The sequence below is a fragment of the Lissotriton helveticus genome, chromosome 10, assembly GCF_964261635.1.
Source record: "Lissotriton helveticus chromosome 10, aLisHel1.1, whole genome shotgun sequence".
In the NCBI taxonomy this organism is placed as follows: domain Eukaryota; kingdom Metazoa; phylum Chordata; class Amphibia; order Caudata; family Salamandridae; genus Lissotriton; species Lissotriton helveticus.
Genome location: NC_136071.1, coordinates 656,667,830 through 656,688,405, shown reverse-complemented (window position 1 = coordinate 656,688,405; position 20,576 = coordinate 656,667,830). Strand labels below are relative to the sequence as shown.

General features: G+C 52.3%; 1 protein-coding gene across 2 annotated transcripts in view; it reads left to right on the top strand.

Moving 5' to 3' along the window:
• The window catches only part of LOC144784432 (multidrug resistance-associated protein 1-like), a 1,651,426-nt gene that overhangs the window by 445,974 nt on the left and 1,184,876 nt on the right, over positions 1 to 20,576 (top strand). For both annotated transcript variants that reach the window (XM_078663183.1, XM_078663184.1), the window contains exon 8: positions 14,011 to 14,238. In XM_078663183.1, coding sequence (XP_078519309.1) covers positions 14,011 to 14,238 — 228 coding nt within the window. The remainder of the gene's footprint in view (positions 1 to 14,010; positions 14,239 to 20,576) is intronic.

The window sequence follows — 20,576 nt, the reverse complement described above, 5'->3', positions numbered from 1 at the left end:
CACTAGATCTCAAGGACGCCTACTTCCACATTCCCATACATCCTTCTCACGGGAAGTATCTAAGGTTTGTGTTGGATGGACAACACTACCAATTCAAAGTCCTTCCATTCGGAGTCACCACAGCACCCAGGGTGTTCACAAAGTGCCTTGCAGTGGTAGCGGCACATCTCAGAAGACAACAGATCCATGTCTTCCCATATCTAGACAACTGGCTAATAAAAGCCAGGTCACTCAATCAGTGTGTTCAACACACTCCTCAAACCATTCAAACATTGCACAACTTGGGGTTCACAGTCAACTACACCAATTGCATCTCCAGCCCTCTTGCATACATCAATATCTGGGGGCCACAATAAACACCTCCACAGGTCTAATATATCCCAGTCCAGCCAGGATAGCAAGCAAACAAGCCCTCGTCACAACATTTCATGTCCAACACTCTCCCAGCCAGAGTGTTCAGGCAACTCATAGGTATGATGACATCTTGCATTTTATTGTACCAAATACAAGACTTCAAATGTGTCCATTACAGCAATGGCTAGCACATCAGCGGAATCGAGCTCAAGGACAATTTACAGATCTGGTGTTGGTGGACAACCGCACACATCGCTCTCTGCAGTGGTGGACCACCAAAAATGTATCTAACCTGTTCCACAGATACTACTTACAATAGACTCATCACTCACAGGATGGGGAGCCCATCTCCTCGGACATACAACTCTGGGCAAGTGGACAACTCAACAAAAAGTGCTCCACATCAATCACCTGGAGCTACAAGCAATATTCCTAGCACTAAAATCTTTCCAAGTACATGTACAAAACAAAGCTGTCTTGATCCGGACGGACAACATGACAGCCATGTACTGCATACAAAAAACAAGTAGGCACACATTCTCTGCAGCTGTCCCAGCCTGCACAAAACATTTGGAGATGGGCCATCCCACAGAATATATATCTACTGGCCGAAAATCTTCCAGGAGTTCACAATCAGATTGCGGATCTGTTAAGTCGACAAACACAACAGATTCACGAATGGGAACTAAATCCCCAAATCCTTCTACCATTTTCCCAAATGTGGGGCCAATCAGACATAGATCTGTTCGCCACACACAACGCAAAATGCCCAACTTTCGCCGCCAGGTTTCCACACCTGTTGTCCAAGGGCAATGCGATGTGGATGAACTGGTCAGGCAGATTTGCGTATGCTTTTCTGCCACTCCCACTAGTGGTTCGCAAGCTCCGACAACAGTCTCTCAAACAAATCTTATTAGCTCCCACATGGGCTCGCCAGCCATGTTTCACAACACTGCTGGAACTCTCACTAGTTCCACACCAAAAACTATGCCTGTCCCTATCCCTGCTAACGCAGAACCATGGAGAAATCAGACAGCCAGGTCAGATGAATCTGGCGATCTGGCTCCTGAAGTCCTAGAGATCGGGTATCTTAACCTACCATGGACTGTATGAACATCATTAAAGAAGCCAGACGACCTACTACTAGAACTTGCTATGCTGCAAAATGGAAAAGATTTGCCATTTACTGCACCAATAACCACATTGATCCACTGGATGCCTCCATCCACAATATCATTTGCTACTTACTGCACTTGAAAAGATGTAATTTCGCATATTCATCCATAGGTTTACATCTAGCAGCACTTGCTGCTTACTTGCAAAACAGACAACATTTGTCACTATTTAGAGTGCCTGCAATGAAAGCCTTTATGGAGGGCCTAAAAAGAATCATTCGTCCTAGGTTATCACCCTCTCCAGTATGGAACCCAAGTATTGTTCTCACCAGGCTCATGGGACCCCATGTGAACCTTTACACAAATGCAAACTGCAGTTACTCACATGGAAAGTAGCTTTCCTTGTTGCAATTACTTCTCTTAGAAGAGTAAGTGAGGTGGCCAAGATGGCGGCGGAGTAGGACGTGTTTCTGTGTCCCTCCGGCGCCACGAGTTCTTCAGCCTTGTTAAGCACCCTCTTGGGATCCCTTCTCATCGGCGATTTCTCGTCGCCTGCCACCCCATTGCTGTGGTGGATCGGCTGGAGGCCCTGTTTCGCTCGCCGATTTGGTATTTTGCCACGGCTGGGGGAGCGGCCTGGAACGCGGCAGAGTCTAAGCGCCGGAGTGGGCCCTGGCGGCTGGAGCGGACGAGCCGATGGCTGCGGCAGAACGGAGGAGCTGCCCGGAGGGGAGCCGGCGGGACCGGAGCCTGTTTGCTTTGGGCTGTGGGGAGAGTGCCGGGAAGTGAGGCGATCCCCGGCGCTCTGTGGGGTGAAGAGTAGTGAGCGGGAGCCGGGCCCGGAGAGCAGAGACCCAGCGGAGCTGCCCACTTTAGGCAGGTGCTTTTGGGCCTGGGTGGGCCTGACTTCCTGGCAGGGTGAGAGGAGCCCCTGCGGCGCCGATTCGGCTGACGGTGATAGCGTGCCCGGGTACGGCGAGAGGGTGCCTGGGGCTCACGGAGGCTGCGGCGGATGAGAAGTAGCAGTGGCGGGATTGCAGGACGGGAGCCCCGAGCCACCTCGCAAAACCCTTGCAAAACTTTAAGGTCTCTGTCGGATGCCGTGCGGCATTGGACCCCCCGCTGGAGTTGTCTGCGGCCTAGTGCAGCTTAACCCTGGGGAGTGATGATCCTGCCCGACCCACCCGGCATGGGACTGAGGAGGTGAGAGGGGGCGGGGTTGTGTGTGCTTTGCTGCCTGCAGGCCAATAATCGGTCCCGCCGCAATAATATTAGGATTCGTGCAGTACCTTGGAAGGGAGAGGGAACGGACTTAGAGTACGTGGAGGCCCTTTTTAAGCACATCCTGAATGAAGAGGATTTACAAGAGATACGCATGGACCGCGTGCATCGTTTTGGGCTGCCGCGGGTTCCGAAGGCCCCTCCCCCTGATATACTAGTATGCGTCCATGACTTTCAGCTGAAGGAGCGGATTCTCAGGCAAGCACGCGACTTCAACTCTCTGCAGTTTCGGGAACATCGTCCCTTGTTATTCCAAGACTTGGCAGCATCGACTCTGCTGAAACGGCAAGAATTTCGGCCTGTTAGAGCGCACTTGCGGGAGCACAATGTGGCTTACTCCTGGGGCACCCGTTTCGGCTCATCTTCCGGTGGCAGAATAAACTGGTCCAGGTGCGTTCCCCAGTAACGGCCATGGAACTCCTGGGCTTGGATCGTCCCGAGTCTGACGGCGGCGGCGGCACATCTACTGGTCGGCGGCGTTCCTAAGACTGGCAGAGGGTTGGCAAGCCTGTGTCGGCACGGAGGCCCGACCCATCGGCGAGCCTTCAAGAGAGAGGGGCTGCGGTGGCTTCCGTGGCCCTAGTGACGGAAGCAGCAACGGGCGATGGTACAAAGGTCCCGTGAGGCCCTGAGGTGGTAGACTGCTGGCGTCAGAGGGGGTCACCCCACACAGGTATCACTGGAACTCTATGTCCTTAATTGTGAGAGAGTCCCGTATAGGGAATTGAAGGAATGACGATGGGTGCCACATCCCCCTGCCTTTGGGGCCTACTTTACGAACTACCGTTTGTTGCTTTCTTCTTGTCCTATCTTGTTCTTTGCTGTTAGGGACTGGTTTTTTGAGGGGTGGGGGGGACTGGCGGGGGTGGTTCAGGGGAGGGGGGGCTCTGCATCAGATATAGGGGGCTTTTGGAAGAGTACGGGGTGTGGCTCTCTCCTGCCCGCTATGTGAGGGTGCCTGGGGGGTGCCTGGGAGGTCAGTCCGAGGGTGGGGCTGTTGGGGGGGGGGGGGGGGGGGGAGAGGCTGAGAGCAGGACCAGGGTGCTTGGTTGGCATGTTACACTTTGCTCATGGCTGGCGGGGACTAGCACGATAGCGTCCATCTCCTCCTGGTGGTGTCATGTCTAGGGAGTTGAAAGTGGTGAGCCTTAATGTTCGTGGGCTCAACAATCCTGTGAAGCGCTCTGTGGTTCTGTCACTACTTGAGAATGCAGATGGGGACGTGTGTCTCCTGCAAAAAAACTCACCTCCTCCCTAAAGATGTCCAACGCATGCGGGACAAGCGTTACCCCTTGCAGCTTTGGTCGTCTAGCCCCACTAAGAAGAATGGAGTTGCGCTGCTGTTTAGCTCTCGTGTGCGATGCAAAGTCTTAGCCCAGCTTGTGGATATTAAAGGGAGGTTTCTGGCGGTGCAGGTTCAGTGGGGGGACACGATTTTCACCATTTGGTCCCTTTACGCCCCGAATACCCAACAGGAGTCTTTCCTGCGCACGGCCTTGGCGCAGGTGCTTGCTTCCCCCGATGCGCTCATATTGATTGGTGGGGACCTTAATCTTGTGATGGATGGGGGGGTTAGACAGATCAGAAAACAGGGTGTCCCCACACCGTCACCTGGTCTCAGGAAGGGAAGCAATGGCTAACGGAGGGGGGGCTCCATGATGTGTGGCGCTTGCAGCACCCCCAAGAGCGAGACTATACATATTATTCCGCAGCGCACAAGACATATGCGCGTTTGGACCAGTTCCTGGCCACACCGGCCCTGCTACCACACCTTTGAGGCCGACATTGCCCCTCACCCACTTTCTGACCATGCGCTCCTTTCGGTGAAGGTCTCCCTGAATAGCCCACGACCCCTTTCTGCTGCCTGGCGGCTTAGAGACTCCATGTTGCATACTGACTCAGTTAAGAAAATTAGAGTCACAATCACTCACTACTTAGCTGAAAACACGGTGGGGGACACTGCGATAGCTTCAATCTGGGAGGCGTTGAAGTTAGTGGTCAGAGGGGACTTCATTGCGCTAGCGGCCACGTATGCTAAGTTGCGTAGGGAGAAACGAGGGGAGTTGGAGAGTGAAAACCAGCCAGCCAGCCAGAGGAAAACCTATCTCCTGAGGCGGAAGCCGGGAGAATGCTAGTATTTTACTTTTAAAATTGATTGTATATTGTGTTTTTATCCACTTACTCTCTCCACCCTGGGCACATGTACTTCTGATCATCACTTACTGGGCATCCCCGCGCAGCTGATCGTATCGCTGCCGCGGGTCACAACATTCTTGCCGCCATTCCCCAGAGGCCACTGGCCACGCCCACTGCCAACAGGCCACGCCCCCGCCAACTTTCCCTATAAACAATGTGCATCCCCGGGACGCGCAGCGGACGAGCGCAGCGGGCGCGCCGAAGGCGTGCCAAAGGCAAGCCCGTCTGCGCCAGTGCGCGCCAGGACGGGTCTAGGGACTAGGCAGTATGGCGAAAATCTTAGTTACCCTTCTATGGAACTTCGCTCCTTACAACACTCTTGCCTCCCTAGCCTGGACCAGGTCACTCGATCCTGCCTTACGGCCAATAACATCTGCCTCCCCCAGCCAGGCCAGGCCCCTCCTGACAAATCATCCCTCTCTATTAGTAAAATCCTAACATCTAAGGACTTCACGTTTCGCTGCCTATATTTGAACACGCGGTCCTTGGTAAAACACCAACTTGATATTTTTCTACTTCTTAACTCAGACCGACCGGACATGCTACTCATTACTGAAACTTGGCTTACTCAAGACTCCCTACCGGATGTCCTAGCCGCTCTCCCGGCAGATTATTATATACTATCAGTGAATAGAGATTCAGGAAAGCTAGGGGGTGGCGTTATGTTTACTACTTTACCCTCCCTTGACCTACCGGATACTGAAATCCTCTTAACTAAAACCGATACAGACATGGGAACCATGGTGCTGGCATTGATCTATCGCCCCCCCCCCCCCCAAGGTCATGCCCACCTTCCCGATCTCCTTGAGCGAACAAATGGCTGGCCTAGTTGTCAATTATGACAAAGTAATGCTGATTAGGGATTTGAACTATTGGTTTAATGACCCTGCGGCAGGGCCCCAGGCCATTGAGCTCTCTGAGCTCCTCCTCCATTTGGACTTTTCTCAATCAGTCCTGACCCCCACCCACCAAAAAGGACACATCCTGGACCAAATTTGGTCCCATAATGTCCCTCTGTCTATCCCGACGGCAACCCCCTGCATTTGGTCTGATCACTATCTAATCCAATTTTCCTGCACTCTACACGGCCATCCGAAAGCCTTTATTCCAGCGGGAGGGGTAGTAAGGAAATGGAGATCACTAAATAATCAAGATTTCCTGTCTTCCCTGTCCACATCCATCCCAGCGCCTTCTCACGACATCAATCGTATGGAAAAAGATATCTCTAACTGGCTCTCGGAAGCCTGTAAAGAGCATGTACCTCTCTCTAAATTCTCCCTTGCCCGTCGCATGGATGCTCATAGGTGGTTCACGGCAGACTTGAAGAAACAAAAATTAGAACTGCGCCAATATGAGAGGAAATGGAGACATGGGTATTCAGAGGTGGACAGAGCGTCATACACGGCCGCCCGCAGGAACTACAAGAATTCCATTTTAACTACTAAGGCACCATTTTTCTCTGAGAAAATCTTGAACGCTAACAACAAATCTAGAGAATTTTTTAGGGTTGTGAACGATCTCTGCAACGATGTTAGAACTTCTCCCCCCCCAAGCCCCTACGCAAGAGCTCTGCAATCAGCTTAATAATTTTTTCATGGATAAGATAGCTACCATAAAAGAAAGCATCCCGGAAAGGCCTAGCACGGCAGCTATCGAGGACAGCTGTAGAAACCCATCCGAACTCGAGGCTTTCTCTCCAATTGATCAGCCTCGGTTAGTGGAACCGATGAATCGAGTGAAGTCCGGTTCACCTAATGACTGCTGCCCCCCTATGTCCTAAGGGATGTTTTCTCAGCACTCCCGCAAGGCATTCTCCCCCTTTTGAATGAGTCACTTGCACAGGGATTGGTCTCTACCGCGTTTAAAAATGCAACGTTGGTTCCGTTAATTAAAAAAACGGGCACCGAACCGGCTAATCTCTCTAATTATCGTCCCATATCCCTTCTCCCTTTTGGAGCAAAGATCTTGGAAGCCCACATGGCCAGCTGCATCTCCAATTTCATCGAAACATCGGATTATTTGGAGCCCAACCAAGCCGGCTTCCGTCAGGCGCACTCAACCGAAGCCGTGATCCTCGCAGTCATGGACACTATGAGGGCCAATGCCGACAGGGGTATAAATCAGGCCTTGGTGCTCCTGGACCTGTCGGCAGCGTTCGACACGGTGGATCATACCATCTTATTACACCGTGTCGAACAAGCCGGGCTGCGTGGCCCGGCTCTCGGCTGGGTTCAATCATTCCTGAGTAACCGGACCCAGGCAGTCAAACTCGGAAACTTTACCGCATCCAAATTACCTACCACCTGCGGTGTCCCGCAAGGCTGGTCACTGTCCCCCCCCTCCTGTTCAATTTATATCTCAAACCCCTTTTTTCATATTTCCTGAAGAACAGGAGGGTAACGATCTATAACTATGCTGACGACCTGCAGCTAATTTTCCCACTGGATTCAACTGACTCCGCCACGGAATTCCAGGCGACCATGCTGCACATCCAACGGTGGATGGAGCTGAACCACCTAAAACTCAATCCAGGGAAGACCGAGCTGGTACTCCCGGGCAAAAGCTCGGTCAGCTGGGGCCCCCATTACTGGCCGTCGACAATGGGATCTCCTCCCTCCCCCTCTCTCTCTCGGTGAAAAGCCTCGGGATCACCTTAAACTCTGACCTCTCCCTAAAAGGCCAAGTGGGAGCTGTGATTTCTGCCAGCTTCCATCAACTCTGCAATATCAGAAAAATCGCTCATCTTCTCACCCACTCAGCGCTCATTCAAGTGGTACTCGCCTTAGTCCTGTCCCGACTGGACTTCTCTAACTCTATTTATCTAGGCCTCCCCCTGTTCTTGTCGAAACGCTTGCAAATTGTGCAAAACCAAGCGGCAAGACTGATCTTCAAGAACCGCGGGGGGGGAGCTCGGCGAAACCACTGCTGACCTCTCTCCACTGGTTACCCATAGCCCAACGGGTAATCTTTAAAGTGGGATGCTTGGCCTTCAAGGCTCTCCTCTGGAAAAGCCCCATGTTTATTAACAACTTAATCATCAAGCATGAGCCTACTCGCAAGCTCCACTCTGCCCATCTGTCTCTTCTTACCCTACCCTCCTTTAAACGGAAGCGTCACGGTGGATGTCGCTTCGCTTTCCTCGCCCCAAAGGTGTGGAACTCTTTTCCCCTGTCGCTCAGAAAATGCACCAACCTCATGGAGTTCCGGGGCGCCTTGAAGACCTGGCTATTCAAGCAAGCCTCGGGATAGGTTAACTGCTACCATTCTTTCCTTACCGCCAGCGCCTGAAACCCTTGGGTGCCCGTGCGCTTAAAAGTTCAGAATAACATAACAAGTGCGGGGACTGGAAGCAATCCATAAGAGGACAGGCGTACCTAGGGTGTGGAGAGAACTAGAAACAAAGACGCATGCTTAAGCATCTGGACCTTGCCAGGGCAGAATACGCCTTCCTGCGCCACAAATTCTATCTGTGTGGAGATAAAGGAGGCAGGATGCTGGCACACCGCTCACGTCCGAGGGCCCAGGCCTCGGCCATCACCGAAATCAGGGATCATCGGGCGACGTCCCGTACCAACGATGCGGAAATTGTTGACTCCTTTCACCACTTTTACCAGTCACTGTACACAGGAGAGAGTGCGGCGCCTGCAGACATAAAGCAATATATCGCAACAGCTGGTATCACGCCCCTGCGCCCTGATTCAGCTGAGGTGTTGGAGGCAGAGATTCGCATGGAGGAGGTCATTTCGGCCATTTCTCAACTTAAGCTGGCCAAGTCTCCCGGGCCCGATGGGTTCTCTGCCATTTTTTATAAAACGTTTTGCAGGTAACTGGCCCCCTTTTTAACCCGGCTCTTCAACTCCTTTCTTGACACCGGAGCGGTCACTCCTTCTATGTCTGACGCGGCCATCCCGGTCATCCTCAAGCCTGGGAAGGACCCTGCTGAATGCAGCTCTTACAGGCCGATCTCGCTCTTGAATATAGATGCTAAGCTGTTTGCGGGAATACTAGCTGCGCGCCTTAGCCCTCTCATGGACGGGGTGATTGACGCTTACCAGGCGGGCTTCATTCCCACCAGGCAGGGCAGTGATAATTCTAAGAGGCTGCTCCATCTGTTGGATTTGGTGCATCGGTCGAAGGCGCAGGCTTTTCTGCTTTCCATCGATGCGGAGAAAGCCTTCGACCGAGTAGATTGGGGGTTCCTTTTCGAGGTGCTGAGAGCATTTGGCTTGGGTGATAACTTCTTACGCTGGGTCCAATGCCTCTACGCAACTCCCAGAGCGGTGGTACGAGTCAATGGTTGCAAATCGGCATCCTTCCCCATTGCCAGCGGGACGCGGCAGGGGTGCCCCCTCTCGCCGCTCCTCTTCGTGTTTTATATGGAGCCATTTGCCCAGCGTATTCGGTCCCAACCCGATATCACCGGCATCCGCTTCGGTGCGCACGAGCATAAAATAAGTTTATACGCAGATGATGTTATCTTGGCACTGCGGGATCCCTACCCCTCCCTGCGGCACTTGTCAGCGGAGATTCAAGCCTTCCCCAAAGCGCCGGGGTTTAAGGTCAACTTCTCCAAATCCCAAATCCTGAATGTATCGGTCCCGCTTGCTGATGTGGCAGATCTGCAGAGGGACTTCGTTTTTCAATGGACACATTGTCCGACATTACGTATCTTGGTATTCGCCTAGAACGCTCTCCCTGAATTACGCTGGGCTGAGCAGGTCTCTAAGTCCTTATCGGATTGGTCCCGCCTGAATCTGGCGTGGTTTGGTAGACTAGCTGCCGTTAAGATGACAATCCTCCCTAGAATCCTTTATATGTTTCAGATGTTGCCGCTGATGCCACCGAAGGGCATGTTGCAGAAACTCCAGGTGCTGCTCAATAAGTTCTTATGGAACAATAAACTACCACGGGCGATGTTCACGGTGACCACGTCCCCTGAAGGCGGCTGGAGGCCTGGGCTTTCCGCAACTCGCGGCATACTTTCAGGCATCCTGCCTGCGCTATATAGTAGAATGGAATAGGCCCATGTTCAGTAAACATTGGCTCTTCATGGATCAAATGGTGGCGGGTTGCAATATCTGGAGAGAGCTATGGTTGCCGTGTAGACATAGTGCGTGGGGGTTGCACTCCTCCCCGGTGACCTCCCCGACACTACGGGCTTGGGACCAGCTGGCGCTGCGTAAGGGATGGACCTCCTTCCCCTCGCCTATGACGCCGATTGTGGACAGCCCTGATTTTCCCCCTAGGCGTTCGTTGCCGGTCTTCCATCGCTCACAGGGGAAGAACAAGGGAACCCTACTCGCAACGGAACCAGGGCGCTTAGTTTATCAAGGAAAAACAATGGTTCTTGCGGTATAAAATTTGTACAATGCAAAGTCAATAGAAAGCGTAATAGCAATTTTCAAGGAACAGTAGAGGGTTTGACAGGGGATGCCGAGGGGAGAAGCAAGGCTCACAATACAGGCTGTTTGTATCAAGGTTTTTGTATTTCAAAACATTGATTTCATCATTAGTATACAATTTATACACATAGTAAAGTGAAACAAGTGCAGTGTGTCTCGTGTTTTGTGTGAGAACCAAATTATAAATCAGTGACAGTAAGTGAATATCTACAGGTTTCTACTAGGGATATGTACAGGAAACTGGAAATTGACCAAGGGCAGTAATACAATGAATGATTAGTACAGTGGCTATCTCTGTTTATAGGCACTGTCTTGCGTGGTTCATTCCCAATAGCGTCGACGGCGTTTCGACACGGAAGAATAGTGTTCTCGTCAGGACTGGTCGTTGGGGGACATCTCGCAGTGTGTGAATACACATCTAGCAGCCCATGCGTGATAGGGAAAGGTCAAAACAACTTAGTGTGCCCAGCCGGGTACACTGTGGTAGTAATCAATTTGTGGAAGTCTGTATATAACAGCTTCACCAATCGTCGTGACTGAAAATCGATAATGGCGGACGGTGCCGGCAGACTGTGGTTAACAGCTTTGCGGATCGTCACGAGTGACAAGTGGTCGATGCCGACAGGATAATGCCCTTCAGCCGGAACAATGCCGGAGCTGGAATGTAGTAGCGCGATCGCTTCTCACAGTACGTCAAAAATTCGTCTGGAGATCTAACCCGGTTAACCACAGTCTGCCGGCACCGTCCGCCATTATCGATTTTCAGTCACGACGATTGGTGAAGCTGTTATATACAGACTTCCACAAATTGATCAGCATATAAAACAGCGACATACTGGTACTATGGTAAACATCGTTTACCACGAAGTTTTTACAACGCAGTACCTTTAGCACGCATCCCTTACAACGCAAGTCGTTACCACGACTTGCGCTGGAGGGCGCTAAAGGATTAAAAATAGTAAATTTACTATCCCAACACCTTCCCTAGGGTCCACGGGGACTGGTGTTAGAATAGTAAATTATACTATTCGAAATCCGCGCCCCAACGCAAGTCGTGGTAACGACTTGCGTTGTAAGGGATGCGTGGTAAAGGGATGCGTTGTGACGGTACGCGTTGTACCATCATACATCCGGTACTATACATCAGCGCGCGTCACACAGTGGGATAAAGCTAAATCAGGTCTCTGTTGGAGGGGGTGCGGGATGTCTGGGAATCTGACACACTTGCTGTGGCGCTGCCCGAAATTAGAACGCTACTGGACGATGGTGCTTGATGAGTTGGACAGTGCGTTCAAGATAACATTGCCCCGACTCCCTGAACACACACTACTTGGGCTGCCTTATCCTAAATATTTCCCATTCCGCTCGATTGTTGGCCGGCAACTGGCGCTGGCACTGCTGGCTGCGAGGCAGGTGCTGTTGGCACGGTGGGGCTCTCAGGCGGTGCCGGACAGCGTTTGTGGCACACCCTTGCTATGGAACGCCTGTCCCTGGGTATGGATGGAAGGGGATCGGAATATGCTACCCTATGGGCGCCATTTTTGCAGCTTTTGTCCAAAGACCTTTGGGAAGTGACATGCCCGAAATATTTGCAAATTCAGCTTATCCCTCTAGAGCCGGTCGGAGCTACAACGTGCAGTTGAGACTTTGGGAGCTGCACACCAAGGAAAGGGGGAGCCTCTGAGATGGTTGTTCCTGGCTTGGTCTGGTGTGGAGTGGGGTGGGCTGGGATGGGTAGGGGGGGCCGGCGGGGGGGGGGGTTGTAGGGAAGAGTGGGTGGGGGAAGAGGTAGTTGGTCATGTTTTTCTTTTTTTTTTCTTCCTGTTCTCCTTGGACTCTTCACCTTTTAAAAATTGCGGAAATGTTGCATCCGGTGGGGTGATGATGCTACCACAGATACGCGGGGCCGACCTCTGGGTTGTAGGCCAAGACGCTGTCTACGATTCTCATGGGAGTACGCCCTGTCGGCGAGTTGATGTAGGCAGCTGGGCTGTGTACAGTGATGCTTGGCCGCTTAATAAAATGTTTGATTCTAAAGAAGAGTAAGTGAGATCAAGGCTTTAACCATACAAGAGCCATTCTTACAATTACATCGTAACCAGGTAGTTCTTAGAACAAACCCAAAATTCCTTCCTAAAGTCATCTCCCCATTTAATTTTAACCAATCAGTGGAGTTACCAGTGTTTTTTCAAAACCCAGACTCCGTAGCAGAAAGAGCTCGACATACCGTAGATGTCAAAAGAGCACTGCTTTATTACATTGACAGAACAAAACCGTTTCACAAAACAATTGTTGGCAGACTTTTCCCCACCACATAAGGGTAATCCCATCTCCAAAGCTGGAATTGCAAGGTAGATAGTAAAATGTATCCAGATATGCTACCAAAAAGCAAAATGCACCGTAACAGTTCCCCCTAGAGCGCACTCTACACGCAAATTAGGGGCCTCTATGGCATTCTTAGGGAACATTCCCCTAGAAGACATCTGTAAGGCAGCAACATGGTCTACAACTCACACCTTCACTAAACACTACTGTGTGGATGTGCAAGCCAAGCAGCAAGCTTCTATGGGCCAAGCTGGTCTTAAAACTCTTTTTCAAACTACTGCAACAGATAAAGGTGACCACCACTAGGGGAGATACTGCTGTATAGTCTATAATAAGTGTGAGATCTGCAGCTCATATGTCTCAAACGGAAAATGTTACTTACCAGTATGCATCTGTTCTTGGCATGTAGAGCTGCAGATTCTCACACGCCAACCCACCTCCCCAGGACCTGTATCTTTTGTAGTTCTATCTTATTTAGATATACACACATGGACATCTTTTCTGTTTCTACTAACTCCATCATTTCCCATCATGGCAAAAAACAATTTAAAGATGGAGTCGATGCCCATACGCACTATCATCCAAGGGAGGATTCACCTATCTCGTGACCCCAAAGACTTCTTCCAAGACAACAATGTGCAAGCATCCGAGCCCAACACCAGATGGCGATCTAATGCGAAGTGTGAGAATCTGCAGCTTTACATGCCAAGAACAGATGCATACTGCTAAGTAGCATGTTCCTTTCTTTTATGAGTTTCTGGTACTGTAGGCACGACGTGTTTTTCTGCAACATGCTTTCCTTCAACATTCAGCATGCAATGAGGCCTTTCACTTTTATTTAGTACATGTGATTTGTTTATGCCTACATGGGTCACCTTAGCGAGATCTGATTTTTCAGCACTTTATCTTTAAAAAAAAAAAAGGCTGTCACACGCCTTTAAATTATTAGCATTGTAAATGACAATGCCTTTTATTTGTTTTTAAAAACATCACATAAATAAAAGGAATTGTCATTTACAATGCAAATAGCTCAAACTTGTGTAAATGTGAGCACTATTGTATTGCAAATGCTTGTTTGCTCTTTGTAAAACTGAACTTTAACATAATTATACTAAAGCCTAGATATTTTCTAAGCCTTTGTGGCATTTAGGTTTTAATGTAAAATGCATTTTTAGAACCTGCTGACCTGTAATTTGTAAATATTCAAATTGTAAACACTTACTAAAGACAATTGTGTTGCAACAAGTCCTGAAAGGTTATATTGTTTAGGTCCTGGTGTAGCATGCGAAGGTTTAGTATAATAGTGTAAAAATAGACTTTTTTTGTTTTTCTTTCAGACAACCATTAAAAATGGTTTATTCGCCCCAAAAAAATGAGAAAAGAGGTAATTCCAACTGTGACGTGACCGAAGAGGCAGAGGCTTTAATTGTAAGACCCCCTCCAAAGATTGTAGAGCCCTCCTTGTTTAAGGTGCTATATAAAACCTTTGGACCTTATTTTCTCATGAGTTTCCTGTTCAAAGCTATTCATGACATCATGATGTTTGCTGGGCCAGAAATATTGAAGTAAGTTTTACCTCGCCTTTCATGTACTGTCTATTAATGTATTTTTATTTTATTGGTGCAAGTGTAACACTATTTATATATCACATTAAACTACACAATTTTTTGTATGTTTGCTAGGTTAGCATAGGTATCTGTTTCCCTTTCAATGTTAAAAACAATTAAACTTTCACCCGTTATTCTTAATATGTCCTGGAGGGGTAGGGTTATGTCACTTACTCTCTTCATGTAGAAATTACATCATCTGTGCATGTATGTATTTATGCAAGATCAAGATAGAAGTTAGTCTGGGGGCGTGGCCAGCAGCCTAACATGGCGGTCGGGTTTTGGTAAGGCTCCGTCCACGGGGCCTTCATTATCCTGGAATTATCCTGCAGAGGTGCTCCCACGCAGACGGGACCGAGCTGGGCTAGTGAGCTAGAATACAAGGAGGCCACTGAGTCAAGGAGCGGCAGTAACGGAGAGTCGGGGACTGAGCAGTGGCACAGCGACAGTCACTGGAGGCGCGAAAATCACCCACCGCCTGGTCGATCCGGAGGCCTTGAGGACGAGGCGGAAACCGCGGCGAGAGGGGGCAGAACTGGCCAGGGCCCGGCGCTCCAATCATCAGGTGTGAGCGGCCAGCACCGGGGGGTGCAAGGCCCTGAGGCAGGCGACGCGAGGAGAGATCCAGCTGGGCAGCGAGAGGAGGTGAGCCCGAGCCCGGAGGCGAACCAGAGGCCTCGGCAAAGCGGGCCCTGGGAGGGCTGGGCGGCAGAACATGACCCGCGGCGGCCCTCTAAGCCCTCAGCGGGGTGCATACACGCACATGCAGGCTGCTTGGACCAAGCGACGCACCTCACCTGGGACGCCCGGCAATCACCCACAGCCTGAGCTTCTGCGAGGGGTGATCTCCGCAAAATGGCGCCGCACTTCTGACTCGCCCGGTTTAAGTCTGAGACCCCTCGGAGACTGAAGAGGCGTGTTCCCCAGCCCTATGAAGCCGCTCTGGACTCGCGGCAGACTGCTGATTGAGGTCGTGAACGGCACACAGACTCTCTGAAGGTGGGTGCCTGATTGCGAAGCGCTGCAGTACCGGTGATTGCACCACAGCCTGGCCCTAACATGGCGGCCTGCAGGACACCCTGAAATATGCTGTCCGCTCCTCACCCACGAAGCCTGCTGATAACGTGCCCGCTGGTAGGGGCGCCGGCGGCTGGAGGGGCCCTCACTTGCCACCCCACATCTGTGTCCGAGCTCAAGACCGAACTTAGCTCGAGGGGGCGCCCCTTCCTTTTTCTTACCCCCTCAGAACATGGTTGCGAAGCGGTGCTAAGACTTTTGCTGTCATCACCACACTGGCCCGACTCTGCATACAGAGGGGCATTGTAGGCCAGTGCCAGTTGAGCGCAGGAGGAGCTAGTAGGCTAAGACATAGCTGGAGCAGCAGCTGTCAACTTCATCTGGCCACACCTCATACAGTGCCTTGTGAGCAGTTTTGGCCTGCGCTGACCCACACTCCTCGGTCCCAGGACTGAGCTGACAAACAGTGGGGGGGGGCCTCTTAGTATAGTGCCAGACACTGACTCGACGGCAGGCGCGAGTCACACACAGGAGCGCTAATAAAGCGGCGCCGAACAACGAAGGGGGGAGCACAGGATAGCGACAACTGCGCTGGACCAGAAGGAATCCCGCACAGCAAATATCCGGAGCTGGCCAACTGGCAGGGGCGGCCTATCCTGAGTGGGTCCCCCTTAGCGGCTGAGGCGGCGATACCGGGATTGGTGGGGCGCCCTCCTTTACATACTGGTACACCGAAACTGCACATTGATGCCAACGGCGTAGCAGCTGGCGATTTGGAGGTTAAGGGACAAGCCAAAGCAACAGCAGCAGGCGGCGGGCGACACGGGCCCACCGCAGGAGAGGAGCAGGGAGGACTCGGCGCTCACAACAATGCTGGCAGCTAAGATGGACACTGTTTTGGTGGCGGTGGAACGTATTGGAACCACCCTGGTGCAAACCAAAACACCCCTTGAAGCGCGGATAGATAAAGTCACGTCGGATTTCACGCTGCTGCATGTAAATCACCGTAAGCTGTCTGAGGCGGTCACCGCCCAACGCCAGTCCATCCAAGAACTGCAACCCGTGGTGCGCAGTCATGCCACAGTGCTCCAAGATCTGGTGGATAGGGTCAAGGTGCTAGAAGACCAAGCCGAGGATGCGGAAGGGCGCTCCCGGCGCACCAACGTCTGGGTGGTTGGCCTGCCGGAGGGAGAGGAGGGGAAGAACCCCGAGAAATACACGGAAAGGTGGCTGCAAGAACTCCTGCCACCTGGGACGCTTTCCGTGCTTTTTGTAGTAGAGAGGGCACACAGAGTACCAGCGCAGGCTCAGCGACCCGGGCACGGCCTCGCCCATTTCTCTTTAAACTCCTCAACTATCGGGACCGAGACGTGGTGCTCCGCGAAACCCGGAGACTGGCTGATCTCAAGGTGGGCAACAGCCGAGTGATGTTCTTTACAGACTACACAGCGACAGTCCAGAAGCGAAAAAGCACGTATATGGCGGTGAAGCGGCAGCCGTGAGAGTTGGAACTACCTTACTCCTTGCTGTTCCCCTCGCGCCTCTGAGTGGTCACCAAGGAGGGCACGCGCTTCTTTGAGGCCCCGTCAGACGTTTGGGACTGGCTAGAGGAGACTGGGCAGTGGTCAGGGACGAGGCCCACGGGTCCGGAGGTCGGCGGCTGGCAAGAGCAACAATCCAGGAGGCGGAGGAGGAAGAGGAGAGCCAGACAGAGCGCAGAATCGGGCCAGGCTGCCCCAAGCCCAGAGCGGATGCGGCAGGAGAGGCAGGAAGCGCTAGAGGCAGTTGCGACATTGGGAACGGCCAATAGCACCGACCGCTTCGAAGTCCGGCAATAGAGTGACGTGGATGCAAGCGGTTCGTCCTCTCCGTCCACAGTGCTGTCAGAAGAAATCAGCCTGCCAGTGGTGACACCACAGACAGCGGATCTCCTGATGTGACTGTGAGAGAGTCTCTAGTGATTGAACTGCAGACCCTACCTATCCGACATTGAGCACTATATCCTTTGCCTGATTGCCAGGCAATGCACTGTTCGGGTGGGATGCTGACTCTGCAGTGCGGATGCCACGCGGGGAGGGTGCACCACCTGGGTCCTGGGGGAGCGTTCCAACCTGCGGACAGGCAATGCTAGCTCTGGGGGACGGACAAAAAGCCAAGGAGCTGGCCCGAGTCAGGGGGGGGAGGGGCAGGGGGGAGAATAATTACGTGTCCAGCACGTTGGTTATCCTTTGAGCACCTCTTAGACACTCACAGGCCCAGAATGAGGGAGCAACCTCACTACATTGCTGGCTACACATCTCACCGCGCGAACACTGCGCTGAGAATACGACCCACTGAGGGACAGACACATTTCGTTTGGACGTATGCCCCGTTGGGTATTCGCCCCATATGTTCCATTGCTGAATGTTGGTTACAAGATACAGGAGCGACATACAGACCTCTCCCCGGAGCACCAGTCCACTGACTTCGCTTGGACCAAACCCCCCCCACCCCCCCCGATTCCCGCGCAGCGACAATGCAACACCATACATGGCGAGCACTAACATTGTAACCTGGAACATCCGAGGCATGCACACCCCAGCGCGCCGTTACTCTGTTTTCTCTTATCTACTGCGACATGGGGTAGGGATCGCGCTTCTACAAGAGACACACATGTCCCGAGCAGAGCTTGGAAAGCTCCGGCTGCGCTGGAGAGGCCAGATATATGGCACAGAATATTCAGCACATGCACGTGGCACGCTAATTTGGGTAAGAGCTGGCGTCCCGTTTGTATGCGAGGAAACACAGGTGGACCAGGAGGGGAGGTACTCCCTGGCAAAGGGAAAGCTCAATGGGCAGGTGGTGCTATTGGGTTCCCTATACGCCCCCAACACGGGTCAGCAACCATTCCTGGAAAGCCTGAATCGAGTCCTTCACCCTTACGCGGGTCTCCCATGGTTACTAGGTGGAGACTTTAACATGGTGCTAGACACGCACCTGGACCTATCCTTTCCCCCGCTGCGCTCTACGCCGGTGGCGTCAAATGCGCAGGCGCTGCAGGACTGGCTTACCCACTGGAGAATACATGACCTCTGGCGGGTACAACATCCCACCGATAGAATATACTCCTACTATTCAGCAGTTCATGACCTGCATGTCCGCCTGGACCGCATAGTGGGCTCCCAGTCAATGCTCCCGCTCTTGGCTGCGACAGAATACCTGGGTAGAACGCACTCTGACCATAATCCCTTGTTCCGGATTAGCTAGGACGCGGACCGGCCGCCTGTACCTATGTGGAGGTTGCAGCCAGCCGCACTTTAAGACGCTGAGTTTCGCTCCTCACCAGGCACTGCCATCCTGGCATATTTTAAGGACAATGCGGAGACGGCGGCTGATCCCCTGCTGGAATGGGATGCGCATAAAGCGACCATCCGTGGACACTGTATAGGTGATACCTGGAATATTCGCAAGACGGTGTCCGATTCCCTGACTAAACTAGAATCAGAGCCTCTGCGATACGAGAGGGAGGGCGAGGGGGCTGGCAAGCACTCGGTCAATCTGGGGGAATTGAGGGGGGAGCATGGGACCCTAATGGAAAGGCTGAGATGTCACAATTATGTGGCGCATACCGCCAGGACGCATGCTAAGGCGGACAGGGCTGGGCGACTTCTGGCCTGGTTGGTACAAAGATCGGACCGAGGAACATTGATGGGAGCCATTCGCACGGGGGAGGGGAAATGGTTTACACATCTCGAAATTCACCAGACGCTGACTGACCATTACAGGCGACTGTACACGGCCTGGTGTACTGGCTCCGGACGTGCACTGGACGAGTTCCTTGACCTAGTCGCGCTGCCCACTGCCACGGACGCCCAGAACGGGGCACTCTGTGCCTTATCACCCTGGAGGAGGTTGGGGTAAAGATCCAGGCCCTGGCATCGGGGAAATCTCTGGGCCCCTATAGCCTACCAGCTGAATATTACAAGGCCAACAGAGAGATCCTGGCGCCCTGGCTCCTCCAACTGTACAACACAGCGATTGACGAGGGCAGACTCCCACCGACCTTACGAGAGGCATTTTTGGTGTCAATGCCCAAGCCTAGCAAAGACCCCACAGAGCTAGGCTCGTACCGTCCGCTAGCAATGCTGAATGTGGATTACAAAATATACGCCAAAATCCTTGCAGAGCGGTTAGCACCGGTGGTCCCACATTTAGTACACCCGGATCAAAACGGCTTTGTGCCGGCGCGGTCCACATCACTGAACCTTAGGCGGTATTTCAGGGTAGCGGCGGAAGCGACGAGGGACTGGCCTAAAGCAGGATGCCTGGTATTAGACCTGGAAAAGGCATTTGACAGCCTTGAGTGGGGGTATCTACAGTCAGTACTGGAGAAGTACGAATTAGACACTGACTTCCTACAAATGGTGGACCTTCTGTACCGTAACCCGGTGGTCCGCGTGAGGTTGGAGCCCTATATATCGGAGGCAATGGCGGTGGGCGGAGGCACCCGACAGGGGTGCCCGCTGTCACCGCTACTCTTCGCGCTGGCCATGGAGCCCTTGGCTGCGGCCATGCGGCAGACACTAGCCGTTGGTATTCCGCTGGGGGATGGCGTACACCAGGTGTCGCTCTATGCTGACAACCTGCTAGTGTTTGTCAGAGATGTGAGCAATATCCCGGACAGTCTAGATCGCCTGCTGGGTTGCTTCGCAGAGCTCTCTGGACTCCGGGGCAACGCAGGCAAGTCGGGTCTCTTTGCATTTAGCGATGGAGTGGAAGACCCGGGGTTCAGGCTACAAGGCACAAGGGTCCAGTGGTTGGCGGACACATTTAAATGCCTGGGAATCCAGATGTTCGAGGCATGTGGGCTGCTGAATTCATATCTGTGCATAGATCGCCGCCTAGTGTTGGGTCCGGATGATTGCACTTTGTTGTCCTGGAAGAGTCTTCGAAGTATCACGAGATAGGTGACTCCTCCCTTGGACTACAGTGTGCATGGGCATCCTCTCCATCCTCCGATTGTTTTTTTCCCGCCATTGGGTTCAGATGTACTTTCCAGCACTCCAAGTTCAGAATCAACAAAAACTTTTCTAAAGGCTAAAAGGCCTTCGGATCCGTCGGTATTGTTAAGCGCTCGGTACCGATACACTTTTTGAACACCTGTTGCACTCCGGTCGTCGAATCGGGCCGTGAGGCCTTCTCGACGCCACGTGGACCGACCGTCGATGGAACGAAATCCATTCAAATACTGCCCACAGTGCAACTCCAAGTTCCCTTACACAGATAAGCATCCAGTGTGC